Raw genomic sequence first — 23,223 nt, forward strand, 5'->3', positions numbered from 1 at the left:
AAATATCGAGTCAATCTTTTGAGATATTCTCTAACTTTCCTCGAAAGTAATAAATTGATTCAACTATACTTTTTGTCTTTAGGAATATTGCACAATGATACATTATACAGTACATTGTCTTCGGAAATAATTTAATCTTCGTATCTGAGATTTGTACTTCAAAATTCTAAGCTCGTAGAAAACTGTAAGTATAAAAAGCTTAAATAAAACAAATAAAAAAATGTCCACAAAACTCGAAAACCAGTAACGAAATTGATATATCCAGTTAGCTTCTCAATTTTTTGACATAATGTAATCATGGAGTTTTCGGTAAACTTTCCTTTCAAACTAGTCAAAGCCTTATTTGAAAATTTTAATTCGGGCGCCTGCTTGATGAATTTTTCATCCTCCATTTACGGATTTCTTTTCTTTTTTCAATCAATCACCCGCGGGGTTGAATATGGCCGTGTGCATAACGTATAGAAAAAAAAGAACAATTTCCCGTCCTCGAACTCACGATTGAATTTTTAATTTTCCGGTTTCCTGTCGCAGGATGCATTTCCTTCTACCTTTATCTCCCTTTTTCTTTTTTCCTTTTTTAAAGCATTTTTCATATTCACCGGAACAGCGAATTATTACAGGACAGGGAACATGGACAGTTTGGAAATTTTAATTATCCTGAAATATGGGATATTCGTAGAGCATTCGGGAATATATTTTTGAAGGGAAGATTAAAGACGACGAAGGACCGGGTGCACCTGTACTTTTCTTTCGCCGATTTTTGTCTCTTTAGCGTGCAAATTAGACCGACTATTTTTTTAAATAGGTCCACGCTTCCTCGCGGTTGAATTAATTGCGGCCCACGGACGTTGCTTCGTTAGTACCGTGGAAAGTAAATTCGTTAAATATCTCGTTCTCGCGGCAGCGTTGTTGCGCCACCGCAAAATACGTGAACATCGTATTTTCTGCCGCAGCTTCGTGTAAAAATGTTGGATTAAGGCGTGCTCCACGGTAAGATACCGTAAAAACTTTACGTCGTAATTATTGATTTTTTAATTGTCTTTTTTTCTTTTTTTCGTTAAATACCTAATTATATGTATTCGAAATGTTTAATACCAACATGAAGGTGGAGATATGAATTTTGCCAAAGACGAATAAATATTTTTAATAAGTGAAGAATATAATTCATATTTCATTTGTCAATATTACGATACAAAATTTACGTTAACAAGATCCTGATTTAATATCTCCGATAGATTTATCGTATTTTTGTCGAATTCACATTGTGCTAATTTATCTGCTTGTGTAATACTATAAATTCATTAATATTCACGATTGGTAGTTTACTATTCGCGATGGAGTTTTGGTTTCATTAATATTAAACGACGCCGCAAGTACATAATTATTAAGCGATGAATTAATTAAAGGTAGATTATTATGATCGTGATTATGTTATTTATTATGCTATTCGATAATTAACCGCACATTTTCTATTAGAGCAATTTTACCCATCATTGTTAACTGATTTGCTCTATCAAGTACAGTTCGTTTAAAAAGTGAACGAAATAAAATATTTAAAGTTATATAGATTTGTTTGAGAAGTGAGACTCTGACTGATTTAATAGACCTTGTTAACCTAGACCTTGTCAAACTGTAAGAAAAAAAATTCTATCGTAAAAGTACAAGTCTGACAGGTTAGAATAAACAAGATGACAAAAGGAATACACTCGTCTGACCGGCTCGATAAAGATCAATCCAAACAAAACCCGAGGAGACTCGATGTATCGCCAGAGCAGCCGTTCCAGAAAGCGATTTCGATTTACAACCACCGAAGCCTGTACATCGGTACAGCCGATAAAGCAGCACCGAAACGTACGTAGTCCGTAAATCCACCAGACTATCGTATCGTCTCGAATTCGACCGTCAAAGAGAAAAGCGACGCGAGAACAAAAACCAAGAGACAAGAAACCAACGAAATAATGCAACATCAAAATTATGCGATAAGTCGCAAATAATCTCTGCCGCTTCACATCATGAAAAGTCACTTAATAAAGAAAACAACAAAAAACGATACAGATAAAAGGAAATAAAAGGGTACGGGATAAAACAATGGTCAAAGCGGGATGAAAAAGGAAAACGGAAGAAGGAGGATCGTTTCGGGACGCATTAATTTAAGAAACAGTTTCCGGTGTCCTATCGTAAGCTGCCCTGAGGAATTCGAACTGAAAGTCTGCGGGGGTTACTGGCCGCTTGAGGAACGACTTTTAGAATCGACTTTCCTACCGGAGAGACGAGAAGTTTGGCAATTTCCTGGGGCTAATCTGCCGGTCGGTCAGCATTGAGATGCTGCAGGGTTACAGGTCGAACTGTTGGAAACCAGCGGGGCCAGGGGGCACTGTCTGAAACGTGGTTGGACCCATGGACCAGCAACCACTCAAAGTGGACCCATGAATTATACAAGCGACTCTACGCCTTTCCGTTCTTATGTTTCCTTCTCTCTCTTCTTTCTTTGTATCTCTTTCTTCTCTTATCTTTCATACTTCTCTTTACTATCGTTCTCCTTCGATCTCACCTTCTCACGCTGCTTTTTTGTTTTGTCTACTTCTTTTCCCTTTTCATCTCTTTCTATCTTTAATCTTGGTAATCGTTGGTGTACCTTGCCCTTCATTCGCACCAGCTAGCATCGTCTCCGATTGTTAATGGTAGAAAAGACACCAGAGGGAATAGAATGAGGTCGAAGAAGTCTGCTGGGACATCGAGAAAGAGACGTGGTTGCGTGCCAGAAACGACTCGATCTCACCCGTCGTCGTTGTCGACGTCCGACGACCCCCTTCGTGATTGAGCGCTCGCACCAATAAACGTCGCGGTTGATCGGCTCCCGTGTTTGAGTGGCTTTTAATTAGACCGGATAGCTCCAGCTCTTCTGGCTTTAATGAGCTGCTCGATGCCTTGGCCGAGAGGGAGAGAAGATTTTTGTACGCCACGTGCGCACGCACCGTTCATTGCTTCCTTCCTCATCGTGCGACGTTCTTGTGTTTTGTTTTCTTGTAAATGAGACTTGCTCCTATTTGTATAGTCACGAGAGCTTATTTGTCTTTAAGGCAAAATGTTATAGTTGCATATAATTTACGTTAGTACATTAGTGTTCGTGCTTATGTACGATAAGCTGAAGAATTTTATGTAAATCAAGAAGAGAGCTTACAAATGAAATTGTCTTTGTAAGGTTATGATGAATATAAAAAAAATTTCGATCGGCGGTTATTATCTGAAGAATTATCTGAAGACGTACTGAGAACCAATTATCGCACAAAGAAATTAAAGAAATCACTTAAACTGAATTTTGATTCGAGAAAATGTGGAGATAAAAGACGATAAGAAAAAGGTTTCCGAAGCGTGAGGAAAGCGAGTTTTAATTAGAGTGGATATAGCAATAATGAGTTTTAATGAATGGAGATAAAGATTTTATCGAATGCTCTGATATTTCATTCAGACACCAATTTCAAATCCTTTCCCGTTTCCTATAAAAATCCTTGTCTTCTCGAAGGTTATAAATAATAAAATATAAGGTTATTATTCGTATATGGTCAGATTTATTCTTTCAGGTATATTAAATTTCACATGAAGAAATATAGGTGCATTGATAAATATTTCTATCGATAAAGCTATGCTATACGATTGTCAGTTAAATTAACGAAAAATTCTAATTTCGGTTCCATTTTTATTAAAAACGAAACCTGAGTCATCTTACGATTTGGGACGAGCAAATAAAAACGGATCAAATTTCGGCGGATCTATTGGATCGAAAGCTCTATTGTCGTTTCTTCGAAAGCGTCGTGCCAAGGATCTTATGGAAATATTTTCTCCTCTCTCCCCGTGAGGATCTTCCTTTTAACGGGACTGCTTCTGCACCCTCTTTAATCGTATTACCGAACGTACAGACATATTTCCATTTTTCGAGTAGCTCAGTGTCAATTGGTCCAGTCACGACCTTTCCGAACCTTCTTTTTCCTTTAACCCATCTATCTTAACCTCGCAGTTCTTTCCTTTCATTATCGAGTTTTCACATTCGTCGTATTATTGCGACTGCAACTCAAATATTTCGAGAAAAGATTATATTGGCAATCTGTCGTACAGATCTTTATATTCTTATTTAAGATTTTGGACAATGATTTTGAGTTATTTCTATGATGTATGAGGCAAACCTATTAATACAAACAGTAACTTGCAGACATGAAATTTTATTATTTTTTTAATTATCGGAAAATGGTCCTACTTTTTGATATCACGAAGTATTGAAACAAAGAATAGAATAGGAAAAGTGCTAAAAAGTCGACGCGTGAAGATTGAGCGAAACAAGTTTCTGCAGGGGCGATCGATGCAATTACGCAACTTTCTAGAACGTAATTAATTTTCGCACCTCGTTCCCCTTTCCCGTTCCATTGTCTTTAAAATCCTTGGATCCAAAGATCTACGAGTCTTTTTCGTTCCCCGGATTCAATTGCTCGTCTCTTGTTATACATGAGAAGAAAACAGTTAATGTACCTTATATATATATATATACAAACATATATATATATAAACACATATAAAATTATATTAATATATAATATATATAATTAAGGTATATATCTATATATTAATATAATTATATATAAATATATATATACATATAAAATTATATTAATATATAATATATATAATTAAGATATATATATATTAATATAATTATATATAAATATATATATATGTAACTATTTTTCAATTATTCGTTTATAGATTTGTATCGATAGCATTCAGAAAAGTTAAGATAAAAGAATTAAAAAATTTTTAATGCCATTAAACATTGAACATCATTCATATTCATAAGTGCGAAAACAACAAAGTAGGAATTGTTCTCATGTTGAGATTCATATATTATGTAAACGTTACATTAAAAAACTCGAGGATAAAAGAAAACGGTTTCTCAATAAGATTTGAAGCGTAAACCTGTTTCGTTGTTTATGGTTCTCCGTATTTGATAAAACATGGAATCACGGTTGAAAAGGATAGTATCGAAATGAAGACAGTTTGAGGACGACAGAGTGGAAGCAAACTCGATAATAAAATTACGCTTTTGGGCAACAATTCCAGCGAATTAAGGACCTCTTTTTTACTATATGAAAAAGGATTATTTTAAATTGTGTATCATCAAATGTATTTGTATAAGTTTTTTTATTTTACTTCTAAACTTCTTACCGTTATACGGCGGAGTTATAATTTATAAAATTGTACTAATAACAGTACAATAGTTCGATTACGCGAGGGAATTTAGCTGAACAAAATCAGCATTTCCAGCAAAAACAATAACTTCCCTGAGACATCGTAAATGATAAAAGGAGATGTCGAAACAAGCAACGCTTCCTCTTTAACATGCGCGCGAAGGAAGCTGGAACGAAAGAGGTACGCGAGCCATGATTCAACCCGAGGCGTATCCGAAGTTTAACAACCAGCCGCTGTTTCCTCAACATGTCGAGTCTCCTATAACGTTACAAAAATTATGAATCCAAATTCATTGCGCAAACTTATTCGAAATCAGAATAACATTTCTACGAACTGTGCGTTCGTGGTTCTGTCATTTACTACCGTCAAAGATCTCGTGTTCTCCAACTTCAATCCATGCAGGAATTCATTTTCCCAAATTAGTCTCTCATTATTCTATTCCCTAGCGTGTTCCCCCTTTCTGTCTTTTTCTGTTTGTGAGTCACACTGCATACTCGTCAAACTTATTCACCGACAACGTTGTAGAGATGCAACTCTATAAAAGGTGCATATCTATAAAATTCTTTAAAATGCCTAGCATCAAAATTCCAATTGCTGCATAATAATAGTCTTATAATAGTTGCGCTTTATTAATCTATACATAATACTAAAAACATTATCGTGCTATGGAATCATTTGCGACTTATCGGTACATCGACGTATGGCAAAATTCTACGTGAAGACGACAACTGAACGATAACGACATGTCTAGACAGCGGCGGATATTGTGCCATGGTAGCTTTCGTAATTGTTGTTTCGAATGAGTTCAAACGATCGCTCGACTCGTGTTGTTCTTCTTCGTGCGTTAACTTACGACCTTTCTCCTTTTCGCATGGTGAGACAAAGAAATTTATTCGCCTTTGCTCGTCTCGATCGCCCTTTGTAGCAGCAATTCTTAAAATTACGCCGTTGCTTGCACACGTTTCGTTGCACGCCGACCATGAAAATCGATTCCCCGGTTGTCTCCGTAATAGCTTTTAACGGCTGTTTTGTAATTTCGTAAATCGCAAACGTCTGCCTTTCGCCTTCACGCAAGTATTCGCTACGATAATTTTGGTAATTTTGTTGTATTGGGACGGTTTAATGATGAAGTGAAATTAGTTGATGGCTGTTTTATTTTAACGTAAACTTTTTGAACAAAATAGCGAAATTCAACATGTTAAAAAGTGAAGTATTTCCTACATTGTACAAAAGTTAAAGAGTAATACAAAATATACTTTGATTTTATATAATTCGAATATTATTCCCTAAGCAAAATATTCATTTTTTAAAGAGACATTACATTTTTCTTTCTGTTTTTATATCTTTCGCTAAAAAATTGTCCGATATGATATAACAGATTTCTTTCAAGCAAAGTTTCTTGTAGATCTACAGCTTTCTTGACATTCGCTGTGAGCTCGGAGTGCAGGTGCGTACATGGTGTTAAGTAACCAGAACGAGTAATTATTTCAGCATAAATTACAACTTGCTGCTACGGACGTTTGAATCTGAAACCTTGACGTCTAATTTAGTAATTAACCTGTTACGTTTCCCATACAGCCAGCATGAATTTTCTAGCAGACTTTACCGCCGGAAACAATTTCGATTAAATAAAAAATCTTATAACGCAGAGATCCATCGAATGATAATTTCGAATATGATATATTCGTACGTTATATACGGATACACGATATGAATATGATAATTACAGTTTAATGTTGCGAACGAAATACAAGAAATGTTTAATATAAAGTTTGCAACCATTCTCGATCGAATCACAGGTTTCCTTACTCTCTCATTAAAATTCTGACCTGGTTTGAAAACTCTATATACGCTCAAATGAATTAATTTCATTCTTCTATCTTGCATCTCCCCTTTCCATTTCTCTCCAGATGCTTTGTTACTTTTCTGTTCATTGCCGCTTCGAGTGATTTCAGCGTGTCTTCTACCCGGACATTTTTATATAAATTTGTTGTATACGTCAGAAATCCTACCTAATCTAAATTGTCAGCTAAAAATTTGTACTAGGTAACTTTTGTCGTGTCAATCACCTTGGTTAAGCAGGACTAATAACTCGAGGGAACCTCCGTCGTTCGTCTTCCATCCTTATACTCGATAAATTAGACGAACCCATAGCGTACGTTCTCGACATCGCCGAGACGAAGTTATCTCTTTTCCGACTTTTCCGTGAATTATCTTCGCGTGTCCCGCAATATTCAAGGCGAACTTGGCAAAGTTGAAGAGACTCTTTCCACCTTCCTTCGTCTTCGCTCCTCGCATACTTGCGAAATTGGATAGCAATTACCTGGAAGGTGGAAGGTTATTCGGAACAATTTCATAATAACCGCTTTTACCCATGTTACTAATTTGTCATTTATTAAAGAGAAAAAGACTATCGAAAAAACAACCAACAAACAGAACACATAAAGTTAATACCCATTATTTATTTATTTGTGACGAATCTATTACACGAAGAACAACAATGAGACATTTAAAAGCGGCGAAAGATCTGTTTCTGCCATAAAATGACAGTATGCCACTATGCCAATGCGAGAAATATTGAAGTTTTGTAAGAGGATAGATGGTATTGTTGGTCTGCTGATGATAAGAAATGGAAGTAGTCAGACTTTGGTCAGACCGATCAGCGTTTGAAAGGAATAAGTGCAAGAAATATTTCCCAGATTATTTTGACAGACTATTGCTTTTAGTGACAAAATATACTTTTAGTACGACAATATTGCAATGGGAAGAAATTTCGAAGCTCCTAATTATGCGGATTACCATTAACTAAATTAATTTTCGGAATTTCCATGATTTAATAAAATAAACATTTAGTTATACAAAACACACTTGTTACGCAAATGCCTGGTTTTGAGCGAACTTTATATATGTACTTTATTATTATTATATTATTATTCAGATTATATTTATTATTATTATTAGAAGGATTTATATATTATTTATTATTATTTAGAAATGAACGCAACATTACATCATGCCTATTGTGTAATTCGTAAATGAAATTTGAAAGGAAAAATCCAATACAATTGCAATTTTTATAACATATATCGCAAGATCGGTCACTGCAAAACGGAAGTAAATGTTGCGGATAAATGTTGCGGATAAATATTGTTTCGTCGACGAATGAGGCGCGTCAGATGGTAGAATTGGTAATTAAACCCGAAAGTTCTGTAACTGTACCGTGTTCAATGAAATCCATTCGAAATGGAAAGCAAACCGTGTCGTCATAAACATACAAAGGATAGTATAAACATTTCTATGCGTCCTTCAAATGTTCACCGTTGATTGTTTATTGAATGAAACGGAAATAGAATCACGTGGAGAGACATCTGAAAACAAAAAACAGTACTTAAAACTCATTACTATCGATTGTCGATGACGCATTGTACCAGAGAATGGCGAAAAAGTTGGAGCAATTTTTCGTACGACGCACAGACCTTTCATATCAATAATTGGATTTCAGCAAACGCATGCAAACAACATGACAGAATGCGTTTTACGCTTCATCCACGGCCGTGTTCCCGTTGTAACGAAAGCGGTGAACGCATGATGAAAATCCAGATTGTAGGTCATAGGTGACTTATCGAGGTAAATGTGAGACACGGAAAAGCCATGTACTGTTAGGTCATCGAACTGGGCGAGCCATCGAATCGATCGTAGATTAAGCTAAAGAATTAACGGCGCGACACAATAATTGACAAACTATTTCTAGCCACGTGAATGTATTTCTAATTATTGCTCGGCCAAGTAGATGGAAACGAGAAACCGGTAGTTTATCAAGTTTCAAGTAGAAATTCGAAAGTAACAAAATAGTGAAAAGCTTGTTCACTAATTATTACTTGATAAGAGAAAAAAAGCAAATAAACATATTCTGAATGATTCTTTAAATGTTATCCATTATGCAATTGGTTGAATCATTTTTCAATATTTATTGTCAACGACTAACAAAATTATTATGCGTGATGACGCAAACGCAAACTTCTACGCCAAATTTGACCAGTTTGCCGCTTTATCTTTTTTCCATGTCCCCGATACTGCCGATGAGTCGTAACAAACGTTCAAAGTCCGACAATAAACGACAAGCATGAAGGTGTTGGAATGGATGGTCATTCGAAATCCGTTTCCGTGGACGTGTCACTACGGACAAACGACATGTCTTCGGATATTTAGCGAATTCTCTGTGACGGTGTCAGAAATCACGGCGGAAATGAGGGGAAACGGGGTGGTGGAAGGCGATGACGTATCAAAGCCGGAGGTGAGGCGACGAGGGCATCGTCATACGGGAGAGCCGGTGACGGCCGTAAGATTGATTGGAGTCATGGGATGGAAAATTAACGGTCTAGTCTGGCTGGTCCAGGGTCGGGCGAAAGGTGTAGAAAGCCGTTGACATCGCGTCGTCGCCATCGTCGAGGGGTGTGCGACAGCCGCCGCATACTAATTCCCCACCTTCTCGAGTGCGTCTCCTTCTCCCTATTCGGGACTATTTTGGCCTCTCTTAAGCATCCATCTATGCTCTTAGTTCTTCGACCGATGTCATTCGATGGGAATGCGCACTTAATCGCCTGATGGTGATAACAACTTGCACAGATAAAATTTGTCGCCGTCTGGGATGATCATAGGATGTAAATTGCAATTAAACCTCCTAACGTGATCTCTTGATCTTATTTGTTCTTTATGTATGTCTTTTCATCGATCAACGCGTTAAAAACCATTCCCATTTAGCAAACGTCGCAATTTCAGTAGATGTTCCGTCTAATCTCCATTAGCAAAGCCATGACGCAAATTTCGTGGCGATCTAATTCGTACCACAGATCCTGTTATCCATTCTCGACATCTTCGGCGTACACACTATCTTCGTAACGACTGCTAATAATTAGTTCACGCAGGATGCAGCAGCAGCTTCCTGTCACCTTTCGGTAGACACCAGTGACAAGTTAATAGATCGATGCGGCGCGAGGAACGTGAATAGGGACGCGGGTCGGTAATTATCAAAGAGGGATGTCGCATCGCGATCAAGAGATATTCGAGTAGCCATGATAAATACGACGCGACGCAAAGATATAATATAGATATAATATGTCTCTGAAATAAAAGTAATTTCCGTTTCACATCAAGTAATTTATTTCTTAATTTTAATTATATCGAGAATTTATAAATACTTATAGCAATACTAGTAACTAGATCGCTGGTGTACGAATTCACTGGTATAGCTAGTCGATATAATTGCTTTTCATCACGTATTCGCTGTCATTTAATTGAATGAAACAGCTATCTTCCGTCGATACGTCAACAGGGAATTCCGTTACGAGTAATTACAGACGTGAACAGAAGGCATCTCCATAAGGCAGCGACAATCCACTATTGTTCCGAGATATTCGATTACATATTTCGCGAGTAACGAAGCTGGCAATTTCCTGGTTGTCCTATCACGGCCGCTGATTCGATGACGACGACGTTCGGCCAAATTATTTCCTGGCGATCTCGTTCACCCTGTGCACGCTCGGGTTAACGATCGTGGCCTGCCGCTATTGCGGCATCATCGGACCTGGGAATTATGTTTCCCAATTGGGATGAGGAAGAAAATCAGCTGGTCCAATAGTTTGTACGTACCTTCATCAGAATGAAGGTTCGTTGATGATTTTGTGGAAACGTTACTGATGATTGATCGAAGGCAAAATTTGAGATAGACCCGTGCAAAGTTTAATAGTTCAGACTGATGATTGAAAGGGTCGAGTTTGTGGAAACTGATTCGAGGATATCTGTTATTGGATAAATAATGATATTTCATAATAGAAACGAATAGACGTGGATGAATAGATGAATAGATCACAAGTGTAGACAAAGTGGGAGAAAATGAATAACCGTCCAATCAATTAAGCGTCAACGTTGCAATTTTTTTCAGTTATTTTACATTATCAAATTCCATTGCTTAACATCGGTACTCCAGTAGCAAGTGTAAAAGACTCGTTCAACATTATAGTCAACATTAGTGCAAAATTCGTCTGTATGTTAGGGTTAACTGAACGTTTTGAAACGAAATTATAACTTTGGGTGGTAATAGATAGAATCAACATGAAAATTAAATTGATGGAAAGTAAAACAATCAGTTGGTAGATGACAAACTTTCCAAACCACTAAAGTAATTACGCATCACCGTATTCAATTTTCGTTTCGAAATCTAAATTCACTTACAACTTAACTATGCTTATTAAACAGAGCTTATGGTCACCTTTCCTGCAAACCTTCTAATTTCCAATTTATCTACTATATATCGTTATATTAGATGTATTATGCACGATAGTAATAAAATATATCTAGAGTGTAATATAGTTCATTTAGATTAAAAATGTCTAAAGCAATAGATGACTGAAGATGTACTTATTGGGATTACAACGAAACGAATGCAATTGATAATTTTTCGACTAACGCCTCTATAAATAGACCACTTTAAACTGAATTTTTTCTCGCCATTGCATTAAATGGTCGAAAATTTGGTCTCCGAAACGTATAATTTAGAATTGGTTTCAACAGGGCATCGTCAACATTTTCCGATTGATACATTTATTTAGATTGATATATCATTTAACTACGCAAATAGAACATCTGGATAAAATACCGATATGGATGAAATTCAACATAAAATCTATTCCCGAATCGCTTTTAACGTAACAGCTTATTAGAGAGTAATTCTGTACTAATTAAATTTCATATATAAATTTTATATTATATTTATGAATATATTGAAATACCATAATACACAAGGAATAGATTTAAGTAAACACTTTCAAATAAGGAATTTCCTACGAGAATATTAGCATATTGTTGACCTACAAGATATTTCATCAAGTTATAGTAAATCAAATATTAGTATTGCGTTATGAGATATTTCGAGTTTCGGAATTTTCCTCTAATTTCACACTGAAAGCATAATAAATTGCACGAAATGAGAGCTAACACTGTCAGATCTAATTATTAAATCATTAGAAAATCGCCAATGAACGCAATAGGAAAATTACCTACATATTGTAAATATGAACAAAGTTAATTATGGAAACTTTCCTTGATGATAGAAGCTTGTATAGTTTGTAGGTAGGAAACTAGGTAAATTTTTCAGAGAACCACTTATTATACGGTTCCTTTGGGAAGAATGGAAATAGGCTATTTACTCGATATTCGATCTTTCGACTTCCTCTGCTATCAAAAAACATAAAACTTGTTATATGTAATGCTTGACTACAATCTACACATTTCATCATTCCTCGTCGAAAATAGTTTGATCGATATTACTCAATCGTTGAAATAAAATGTGGAGATGATGACGAATGAAGTTTCAGATAGAAAAGTTTATTGCTTTCCTTTAGAAAAAAAAGACAACCGAACTTATCAAACAGTTAAAATTTCCCCATAATTTGAACTGTTGTTTCATGAAACCTCCGCATAATTTGATTCGTATGAACGAGGAAATTTGTTGGCAAGTAATGGTAAACAATGCAGAGCGAAAAAAGGGACAGACTAGTGATAAGGGGAACAGAGAGAATGGGATGAATTTCATCGGCCTGGCCGATAAAAACCGAGTTCCTGCACACGTACAAGGATAATGCAGTTTTATGAGTTCATGGCGGTACGTATGATAAAGCGCGGATAAAAGTGATAAATGTATGGCTTTTTATTAGAGGACCCGGCCGCCAGTTGCCAGGATGATACAGTTCCCCGTCCTGGACCGGATATTTATTGTACTTATTGAAATATTAGGAAGTCCTTTAACTGGTTACTTTTTTATCAATTGAATAGCCATTTTTTCGGTCGCGTTAAGTTCTTACTTTTAACAATAATTTACGTGAATTTAATCTGATAAAGATGTAAGACGATACTTGATTTTAGAATCGAATGTTGAAAATATATCTTTAGATATCTCGTTTATGTGTTTCTGTGAATAGTGTACACTTTTTAATTTCTATAATAGTTAACTACTTTTTCTTATTACCTTTATTTACTTGCAAACACCTCAAAAGAAAGAAATGCAAAAAGCAAAGAGAAAAGGGTCCATATCTTTCAGCCTTAGAGGTCCTTTTTTCTTCATCTTTCTCAAGCACGTCATACATTTCTCGACGTTCAACTGATTATGGCGCGATTTAATTCCCAATTTATATTCACTTAGCACACATAAAGTAACATTCGACTCTACCACATGCGCCGTTACTCTCCGTGTCCATGAAAACATTCTTGTCACTTTTCCTTCCTCTTTCCACAAAAGGAACGCGAGACAAGGGGTTCTGTTACAGACAAAATACACTAATTGGAATTAGTACACTGGGCAATATTTGAACAGATTCCAGATCCGTTGCGAGAAACGCGAAGAAGAAATTGAATGGAACGATGGTTGGAAAGTTGCTGATGGACCGACGAAAAAGGATGGTGCTATTAGACTAATTAAGGCGCCTTAAGATTTTAACGAGTTCGCTTACCTTACCTCGCCAGAACTTCGAAATAGTCGCGTGTGGCGTGTAAACTTCACGAATTGTCCTCTTCATTTTTCCTTCTTTCCTCAACTTTCTCGAATCTTATTCTTCACTTTATCTTACTTTTATCCCCGTGAAATTTGACCAAATACTAATATCCTAAAAATGTTTGAAAGGATTTTTCGATATCAATTCTTTCTGTGTTTGCAGATTATCAAATTAAAAGCTAGATCGTAACTGAATTCACATCGACATCGTGATAACATATTTTACAATCGAATAGAATAAAGCGAAACAAGCAACTGACAACTGCGCAAATTGCGCAGGGATGTAAAAAGAGAAGTATCAAATAATCTCAAATAGGTAGTTTTGTTTATTTGAAAGAAGGCGATTTATTAATTGCATCTAATGAGCAATTCAGTGCAACGAAAGAAGAGGACGTGTTGGCTGGTTCAATCATCAATCAGGTGGGCAAAGTTAAATTGCCGGGACAACGGGTTTTAATATCTCCCGGGAGAAATAGAAGTTGGCGCGATAAATCAAAAGTGAAAAGTCTCTGCTCGACTGTATATATTTCTCTGTCTGTCTTCTCTCCTTTCCATCTCCTTTTCTTCCGTATCTTTTTTCTGCTCCTTCCTTCCGTCTGCCACTCAGCCACGTACAAAATGAGAAGTCTTCACTCTATTTCTCTCGGCTTCTACCGTTGCTCGTTCCTCCAATGTCTTTCCGCGCCTGCCGTTTCCCTTTTCCTCGTCCTCGTCTTTCTCTCGCAGTCTAATGCCTCTTCTTCCCGTCGACGACTCGCAAAAATGATAAATGAATTTTTCCCCTTGCCTATTTATATCCATGCGTCGAAACGAGCCTGTGCTACCCTTCAAATTGGATAATCTGCCCATAATCATGGAAAACACAATCTTTACCCGAAGCATATATATATGCATGTATAACATTTCGTGCGTTGATTTTAATAATTTTGCATATTGAAATATTTCTTGTATTAATATTACCATTAGAAAAGACGAAAAGAATAAAAATAAAGACAAATTTCTTGCGGTTATAAATGAAATTATATCCACCCGCTGTTATCTTTGCGCGATTATAATTTCTTTTATTCTTATTACTAAATTAAACAGAAAACAGATTGCATTTAGATAGAATTCGCGTGACTCGTGTTGCTATTTCGATTCGTATTATACCCATAAAAATAGTACATTCAAAACTATACGTTAATTACTATTTATTTAGAAAATTTCCTATTAACAAAATAGTCAAGTAAAATATTACTATTTGGTCTTTTAAAATATCACAAATGATAATAATACCATATTTTTATAAACATATATTTGGTATTACACTAATATTGTAGTAGCACGAATATAAAGATATTTTCTATATAGAATTTTATATCGTTTGTGTAAAAATATTTTATCTTCGCTATGAGAATTCGAATTCGCTTCGTTTCTCGATAAAAAAACCTCCATTATTATTGGAAGCTTTATGATCCAAATATTCTGGTACTCGAACATATTGCGATTCGATATTTTAGTTCGCATAAAAATCAATATAACTTCTCAAGAATACATTATTGAATATGTTATTTATGTTAAAGGATATATCGAAAAATTAATAACTTATAAAAATTTGATATGAAGAAGAAAATTCTGTTATGAGATGAATTTCAGACAAAGAAAATTAAAGGTTTCCAGGTCTTCCTGTTAACAAAATTATGGGTTTGCCATTTTCAAACATTTGTAGGAAAGTTTAATACTGAAAAAAAATACCGATCTATATCTCTCCAACCTTTTCTTTATTCATTTGCGACAGACTAAAAAGTTTGGTAATGAGAAATCTATATACAATATAATGCAAACGAAAGAGTTGTGTTAAAGCTTTTCACACTCTGATACCCTTTTTTTTTTTTTTTTTTTTTTTGGAGTTGTGATATTATCCTGCACCGTTGTTTGAAAGCGCTTTTTGTGAAAATATATTATGGAATCAGGCCTTTAAAGTCATTAAAAACTTTCAGAATTTACTCTTTAAAAATGAGTAGCGTAGATTTGAAATTTTACAATACAAAGATTGCAAAAAAAAGTTATGACTGTACGTATTCGTATTATAGTTGAGTTTGAATAAGAAAAGATTTATCGTTACTGAAATTAACCTTCAAAATCACCATGAGACAATATAAATAAAACTGATTATTTCATCTCATAGATCTACTCTCCTTTTCCCTCGAACGATTACAAATCTTCATAAATCAATAATCCAGCCTATCCTTCTTATGATCAAGTCTTCTCTAAAAACAGTTTGTAATTACGATAGCCTTAGCGGATAAGAATTATCGAACAGCGTGCAATTAAAATTAAATAATTATTAACAATTAAAATAGAATAAAATAGAGTAAAAAGAAAACGGGATTACTATCTCTCAGTTCGAAGATATCATATTTTACAATTAAAGAACAGGTCGAGGAGGTACGATTAATGTTGTTAATGTTGTTAATGTTGTACGGTTAATCGCAAAGCTCGCTTTCCTGTTGCGTTGCTTAGGCTTATCATCGAGTGGCACGCGTCTATGCGATTATAAGTGTTACGAAAGAATCAACTCAGAGTGGTCAGTGCAACTGTTGCCATCAGTTACAAAGTAGGTCGCGTTCAACCAACTAATTACTAAGTAACTAAACGATCGATTTTTTCGCGATAAAAGGTTGACCATTGATCAAGCGGAACTGTTTCACCAACGACATCGACAGAAATCTGCGAGAGACACGATAATGCGCGAAAAAAGATAATTCATCGCGATGAATTCGTGCTTTGAACGTTCTAACATTATGGATAATAAGTATATGCATATTTCATGTTAATGATGTTAGTCGACATGTCGTACGAAAATATTCTAGTGGCCACGGCCATTCAAACTCGTTAATTTGTCTGTGAAACGCTGTCTGAATGATAAAACCATGCCTTTTAAAACGGAGAGGTCGATAATCGTGATGTGTCGCGATGAAAACTAATTGAAAGTGGCGAAGGGGATTTAAATAATTTTCTACATCGTATGTCTCCTCCATCTGTTCGTTTTGTTGCTTTTGCGATTTCGTTCCAGAATTAATCGAGAATTTCGTTTGTTCTTTTACTTGTATAGGTTTAATTCTTTTGGCCATATGCACGTCCGTATTCGTGAAGCAAAATCCATTCTACTCTAGACAGACATGTATGAGTGATATCATTTCTATAACTATATTATAGTTATTTAGATTAATCATGATTAAAATAGGGAAAATGACCATATTTTGTGTTAAGTATAGAAAATATCACTAAATTCGTGAAACAGAAAATTGAAGAAGTTATGGAAGAAGATAGTAAAAATGCCTGTAAACAAAATAAATACGTATTGATGTACGTACTTCTCCTTTCAAATAAAAATATAACCTTGAAATTCACTGATGAAGTATTTACCTATATATTCTAGAGTCCTAGAGAAACACTCAAAGTTACTCACTGCGTATGTATTGTACTAAAGCTTCAAAGTTTAAGCCTTAGATAGTTTTCAGATGATTTAACATCAATATTAATTCGATAAGTTTAATATAGCTCGACGCTAAATATGAAACTTGATGTACGTGTCATCAAAGTTCAAGTATAAAAACACACGAAATTAATTAATGTTATTAATTTTCTCATCACAGTTCTTTCAAATATTGAATTTACAATATCTAACAATAAGTAGGTAGTGTTATTACAGTTTAATAATTCTTGTAACTGTACGCCGTCGACCTACTGCTAGCTCGATGGAAATAAATTACCAAATAAAAATTCTAATCTATTTTACATCAAAGCTGAAAAATCAAATATTGATCGCTCTTCATCACAGGAAGAACAAGAGGATAAAGGAGGAAGACAAGGCACAAATAGAAAATGCTAAGAAAATATCATATTTTATTTACATTGTTACGAAAAATGAGAACAGGGCAATGAATAAACTATGGTCAGGAAATTGAACTGCTACTTCAAAAATCCGAGAAAATAATTTAATTTCAATTAAGCTAGAAAATAATTTGGGAATGATTTCGTGAGGAAAATAGCAACCACGAAGTTGCATTATGTATATTCAGGCGCGTAAATACGTTTCGCAAGAGGCATACTTCGTCATTCTATCCTATTTACCTTCTGTAGCATGCAAGTATCTCAGTGGCATGCACCTTCCACACACGGGCAATCGCTCAACGTTCCGTGACAAATAACGATGACTTTTCTGCGGTGAACGCGTCACTGTGACGACGCGGTAAGTTAGTTTGTTTGCGCCTAGCGCAGAATTCCGCACGAGTAATTCTGACGATTTCCTTCCACGATGTTTGATCGGTCTTGTTCAAGTTTCGACAACATTCGATAAAGAGCTTGACTCGAAAACAGTTTGCATTTATACTGCTGCACAAATATCGCAAAAGTAATACACAGTCTCCAGTTGCCAATTAGTTTTTGGTTAAACAGACAAAAAATGTTTTCATATTTGAAGCTCGCGAGCTAGATGATCGAATATTTAATTAGGGAATCGTTTCAAAAGTTGAAACATTTCTAAGTTTAAGCAAACGAGAAAGGAGAAAAGCTGAAAAGGATTTTAATATATTATACTAGTTAGAGATGTAAGAGACGTATCCGTGTTTAAAGTTTTATAAGCTATTTTTTATGCAGATGATAAAAGTAGAAAAAGTTTTCCTATACGTAAAAGACATTCTGAATAACTCGTAAAATACTTGCTCCAACATTTAATCCGTAATGATAAAATGGAAGATACTTTTATTCTGTACTATTCTTTAGTATTAAGAAATTCTCATTTTTACTATTAAGCAAATCATTCTATTATTATACTACTATTATATTCGATTTTGAAAAAATCCTTGTTTCGTTCCTACCATCCTCTGGTATATCTACATCTTGCAGATATACTATATTCCAAACTGTAGGAAATAAACAGTTCACAAACAAAATGAAACAAACATCACTGATATACAAATCTAATATATATAAATATATATAAATATATATTAGGTATATATTTAATAAATATATTTTCTCCAAAGGAGAGATACGTTTTTAGCTTTAATTCGAAATGAGTTATTTAGAGAATGTAATGACAACTCTTCCAACTCTGATATAATAAAATGCTATAATGAGATATTATAAATAAAATGGTATTCTTATTGCTACAATTACCAGATCACTGATGCGGAAGATAGCATAATCTACAACCAGATGCAATTCCTACTTAGATCGCGCGACTATTCTCCTACGATGACGCAACGTTACAACGACGAAAAACACACAGAACGTATGACGATATTAGGAATAATTATTCAACTATATTCGATACGGGCGACAAAGTTAGAGAAGCGCGGCAAGGGGATCTCAAGAGAGTAGGGTGGGTAGGTAGCGTGTAAGATATGATGTGGAGGTTGGGCGGCCTGGCCGACGGCACGGTGGCTAATACGTTCGAGGGTGAAGTTAGTAACAGGTGGCGCAATCCATAACGGTCCGTACAGGTTTCGAGTCAACCCTCATGCCATTCCACTGTCTTCTCTGCTTGCATCGCTGGTTGCCGACCAACTATCCTCCTCTTAACAGTGTTGCTTCAAACGGGCTACGCGCCTACTACCAAGGAAGAAACTTTAATTAAAAATAAAAACTTATTTCTTTCGTTGCAGTGTCTTCACCGCCGAGTACCAGCCCAAGCCCATCTACCACGGAGATGCCGAAGAAAGGTAAGCTCGTAAACCTCCCTTAATCGCGGAGAAAATAATATTTTATCCTGCGGACGAGGTCAGCCCCGCATGTTTTCGTTTTTCTTCGATACCGCTTCAAGGACCTTCTCCTTCGAGACATTGGATGTTTCTTCCCCATTTTTCGTTTCTATTTTTATCCTTACCCTCCTTTTCTATATGCAATCTACGTTTGCATTCCATGTCTTAGTGTAGGAATAAATGAATTGTAACGATTGAAGTAGATTTAAGTAGAATCAAAACTCAACCGATTAAGGATTAATCAATGCAACGTTTGCAACTTTTTTCGCTCGATTTAACTTAAACTTAATTTTTATGGAAACCATGCAGATCATATTCCTAAGCCTTACATTTAAAATTCCCTCTGGCATTAATAAACTTTTTAATTTCTACTCCTTCTGCACAGAAGCAGCTAACAGTCAAGACTGAATAAATTCCGCGTGACTAAATAGATTTCGCAAGAGAAATGTTGAAAGCATGGTCAATTGATGCGTTTGCCTGCACCTTTGCACACGGATCTCATAAGCGGCTTAACTTCTGTCAGTTTCTTTAGGAAAACTAATTTAGTTGCCAACCGCCATTCGAATGGTAGCGATCTATTATTTATACAACGAATGTCGCAAAGCTTCAACAACCACGTATATTTCGTTTAAAAGGCAACAAAGTTAGCGACCAAACGTTTCAGATATTTATTTCGCACAAAATCCCTGGAGGAACTGCTATAAAATGCCATTTTCTGTACAGATTGGGAGCTGATGGCTGAAATGAATAACTCTATTTACGGAAATCCAAGCTCGCTGACGATTCACAACGAGAAAAATATGAAATCAGGTAAACCCATTTACGAATTGTTCAAATATATTCGGATGTCAAATGCGCAATTGAAATATTATATAGAACTCGGAACAATGTTATATTTTATGTATCTTTTTCTTTATTTTTAAAATTAGGATACGATCAGAATCCTACTAACGATTGAAAACGTAAGAGACGCAATGTTGGATTAACAGATCAGACACATGCAAATTTCATACTATTTGGAGAAAAGTAAATGCAAATGACAAAAAAGTTCCTCCTCTGAAAGTCTACTGGCGAAACGTATTCTCTTCAATCTTGATCTTTTTTCGAAGAACACATCGATCACTCAGACACTTCCCGTGGGAAAGTCGAGGAAAAGAGGAAACGGGTGTAGCGAGGCGGAAATGCAACAAAAATGTAATAACGTGATACAGTTAGCAACGAAATGAGGAGAAATCTACCGGATAACATATTCGATAGATGGAATTAGATTATTTTTGCAAATGTTGTTTCAACATACTTCGACTTCCCTGTTTATGATATTGTAACACTTTTAATATCGAACAAATAATCAAAACGGATATGCAATCAAAATTGCAGATTAAACGACTTCGTTGAAGCGTAAGGAATTCCCTCGCGACGAGTTCTAAATTTCCAGTAATTAACTCGGCTGTTAACCAACGCAACCTGCACCGAAAATCCTTGAAATCGATCGCGGCTTTAATGGTGGCTTTAAGGAGTTAGGATGTTTCGAGACTTGCCGTATTAAGATAAATCTAACGAACGGAACAACACGCCTTAAGCGCCTCAAAGAAGCTCGAAAACTCAATTAACTCCGTAACCAATGGGGTAGTTTACCCGTGATTTCACTTTCCCGCTTTCTCTTCTATTCTGCAACTTCCTGTTTATTTTCATTATAATCACATTACAACGTCTCTGACCATGCTCTGCGATTTAAATCACCGTACCGACATAAATATCAAGAACTCTCTTTATGAAGTTGACAGTTTTATTTTATTTCCCCCCCATATAACTGATTAAAAGGATTAATTAGCTAGAAGTTTTAATGAATTTTAAATAAAGTAAAAGTAAGAGAGATTTATTTAATGCGTTCGACATCGAACATTTGGTATTCTTTCATATTTTATAGTCAGTTCCGCATCGAAATCGCTTAATGTAAATTAATTAAACGATTCTTAAATCAAATTAATATAAAAGGTCCTGATACAGATATAAATACAAGTAGAAGGTAAACCAACAACCTTGCGCGTGTCAAAGCCAAGAAATTCAATCCCTTCGACCGTGGAGTTCCAAAAACGGTGGTAAAACGACCAAGAAGCGGATTACGACAGCGAAGGGGCTTAAAAGCCGTAAAAATCGTCGACAAAGAGTCGACGAGAAAAGAAACGAGAAGTATGCGCGGACAACGAGTAAAAGAGAAGTCGCGAAAGTACAAGCGGATGCTCGTATACGTGTAAAATCTAAGGAGACGTGGGACCAAGGAGCATAGGAGATCGGAGTTGGGACAGCACGAAGGGTGGGCTCTCTGTAACATCAATATTTCATGTATGCTAACACGCCAGAACTAATAATGCTCCAGCGAGGAAGACCCAAGAATAATATCAGCCACCGGCGTACTCGGTGTTCTCCCTCTCTTCCGCCCGTTTTTCCCCTGGTACCTGGCATCCTTGTTCCGTCTCGACCGTTTCTCTTTCTCCTTCGAAGGATCATGGGCGACCCGCCGAACCGTCTAGCCTAGCCCCTTCCTCTTTCCGTTGTAACACCGTCGTCAACGACAAAGAAAGAGAGAACGACCGAGAGATCGTCCTTTTGCGCCTTGTGCTAAATTTAATCTAACAAAGTGCGAGAGCCTTTTCGAAAATTCGTGTCTCGTTGGCGGGCCGTGCTATCCCCACGCCTCCGGCGCTACATGTAAGCTGCACATACACAGAGAACTAAGTCGTCGTCGATGAGTGGATGGAACACGGGAGGAAAAGACAAAGAGCTGGAGGCAGGAAGATATGCGACATCGGGCTCGTAAGTCGGAATACGGCGTATTCCTCCGACTGTCGCGGCTTTAAGGAGCGAGTGAGACACTCAAGCGCAAGGGTGAGGTTTGTAATTGGCGCAACATCTGCGGTCTACGGGGTCGCATTAATGTTTGCTTCCCTCAACGCTTCTCCGCTAGAGCTTTCTCTGTTCTGCCGCGTCTCTTTGTTTGGCCTTGTCGTTGTCGTCGTCGTCGTCGTCTTTCTCTCCGTTTCACCGTGCTCTTCTTCGTTTAGCGAGCGTAGTCCTTTTAATTTGTTTCCTCTCCTTTTCTTTTGCTTTTTTCGTTGCTGAATTTTCTTTCTTCCGGTTTTGTTTTCATTCTTGGGCAGATGAATTGAGTCGTAAGCAATTTTTGCCAAGGAAAGATTGCATTCGGGATATTTAAGAGGCACACGCGTCGCGTTTTTAATTAAGACACAATTAGAATTTTCCAGGAGTTATGTTGTTGAATAGGAATTATCGGTTAGTTTCGTAAATGGGAAGAGAGGAAAGAAAAAGCACCTGAAATCTAGGTAAAAGATTCTGCGTTTGAAAAGTTAAACGAATACTGGTTTATAAAGGTAAAGCCACGGACACTTACTCGTGACTCACTTACCCGTGAAGTAACAAACGACACCAAATTTACATTAATCATGGCCTTAAACATAAAGTGATTGATATATTTAATGCATAAATGTCATAGTGCCGTAATTCTATCAAGTTTTATTACAATACATTTAAAATCTTTCTGTCTTCTAGATCTGTTATAGTTTTGCCATTTCTTTAATCTTTTTTTGTACCTTCAACGATAATTTCAACTCCATCCCGTATAAAATATTTTAAGTGCATTTTCTCGCGTTTATTATCTTTTTTCTTTGTATCGTG

At 36.1% G+C, this 23,223-nt stretch overlaps 2 protein-coding genes across 4 annotated transcripts in view; both read left to right on the forward strand.

Annotated features, from left to right (window-relative positions):
- LOC139988969 (damage-control phosphatase ARMT1) overlaps positions 1-23,223 on the forward strand; it is a 300,302-nt gene that overhangs the window by 232,968 nt on the left and 44,111 nt on the right. The window lies entirely within an intron of this gene.
- LOC139988968 (lachesin) overlaps positions 1-23,223 on the forward strand; it is a 260,206-nt gene that overhangs the window by 221,294 nt on the left and 15,689 nt on the right. For 2 of the 3 annotated variants that reach the window (XM_072006802.1, XM_072006801.1), the window contains exons 8-9: positions 19,435-19,491; positions 20,254-20,340. In XM_072006802.1, the coding sequence (XP_071862903.1) occupies positions 19,435-19,491; positions 20,254-20,340 (144 nt within the window). Of the gene's footprint in view, positions 1-19,434; positions 19,492-20,253; positions 20,341-20,459; positions 21,298-23,223 lie in introns of those variants that run through there. The other variant, XM_072006803.1, reaches the window with a different exon arrangement.

Source organism: Bombus fervidus, chromosome 7 (assembly GCF_041682495.2).
Source record: "Bombus fervidus isolate BK054 chromosome 7, iyBomFerv1, whole genome shotgun sequence".
Classification (NCBI taxonomy): Eukaryota; Metazoa; Arthropoda; class Insecta; order Hymenoptera; family Apidae; genus Bombus; species Bombus fervidus.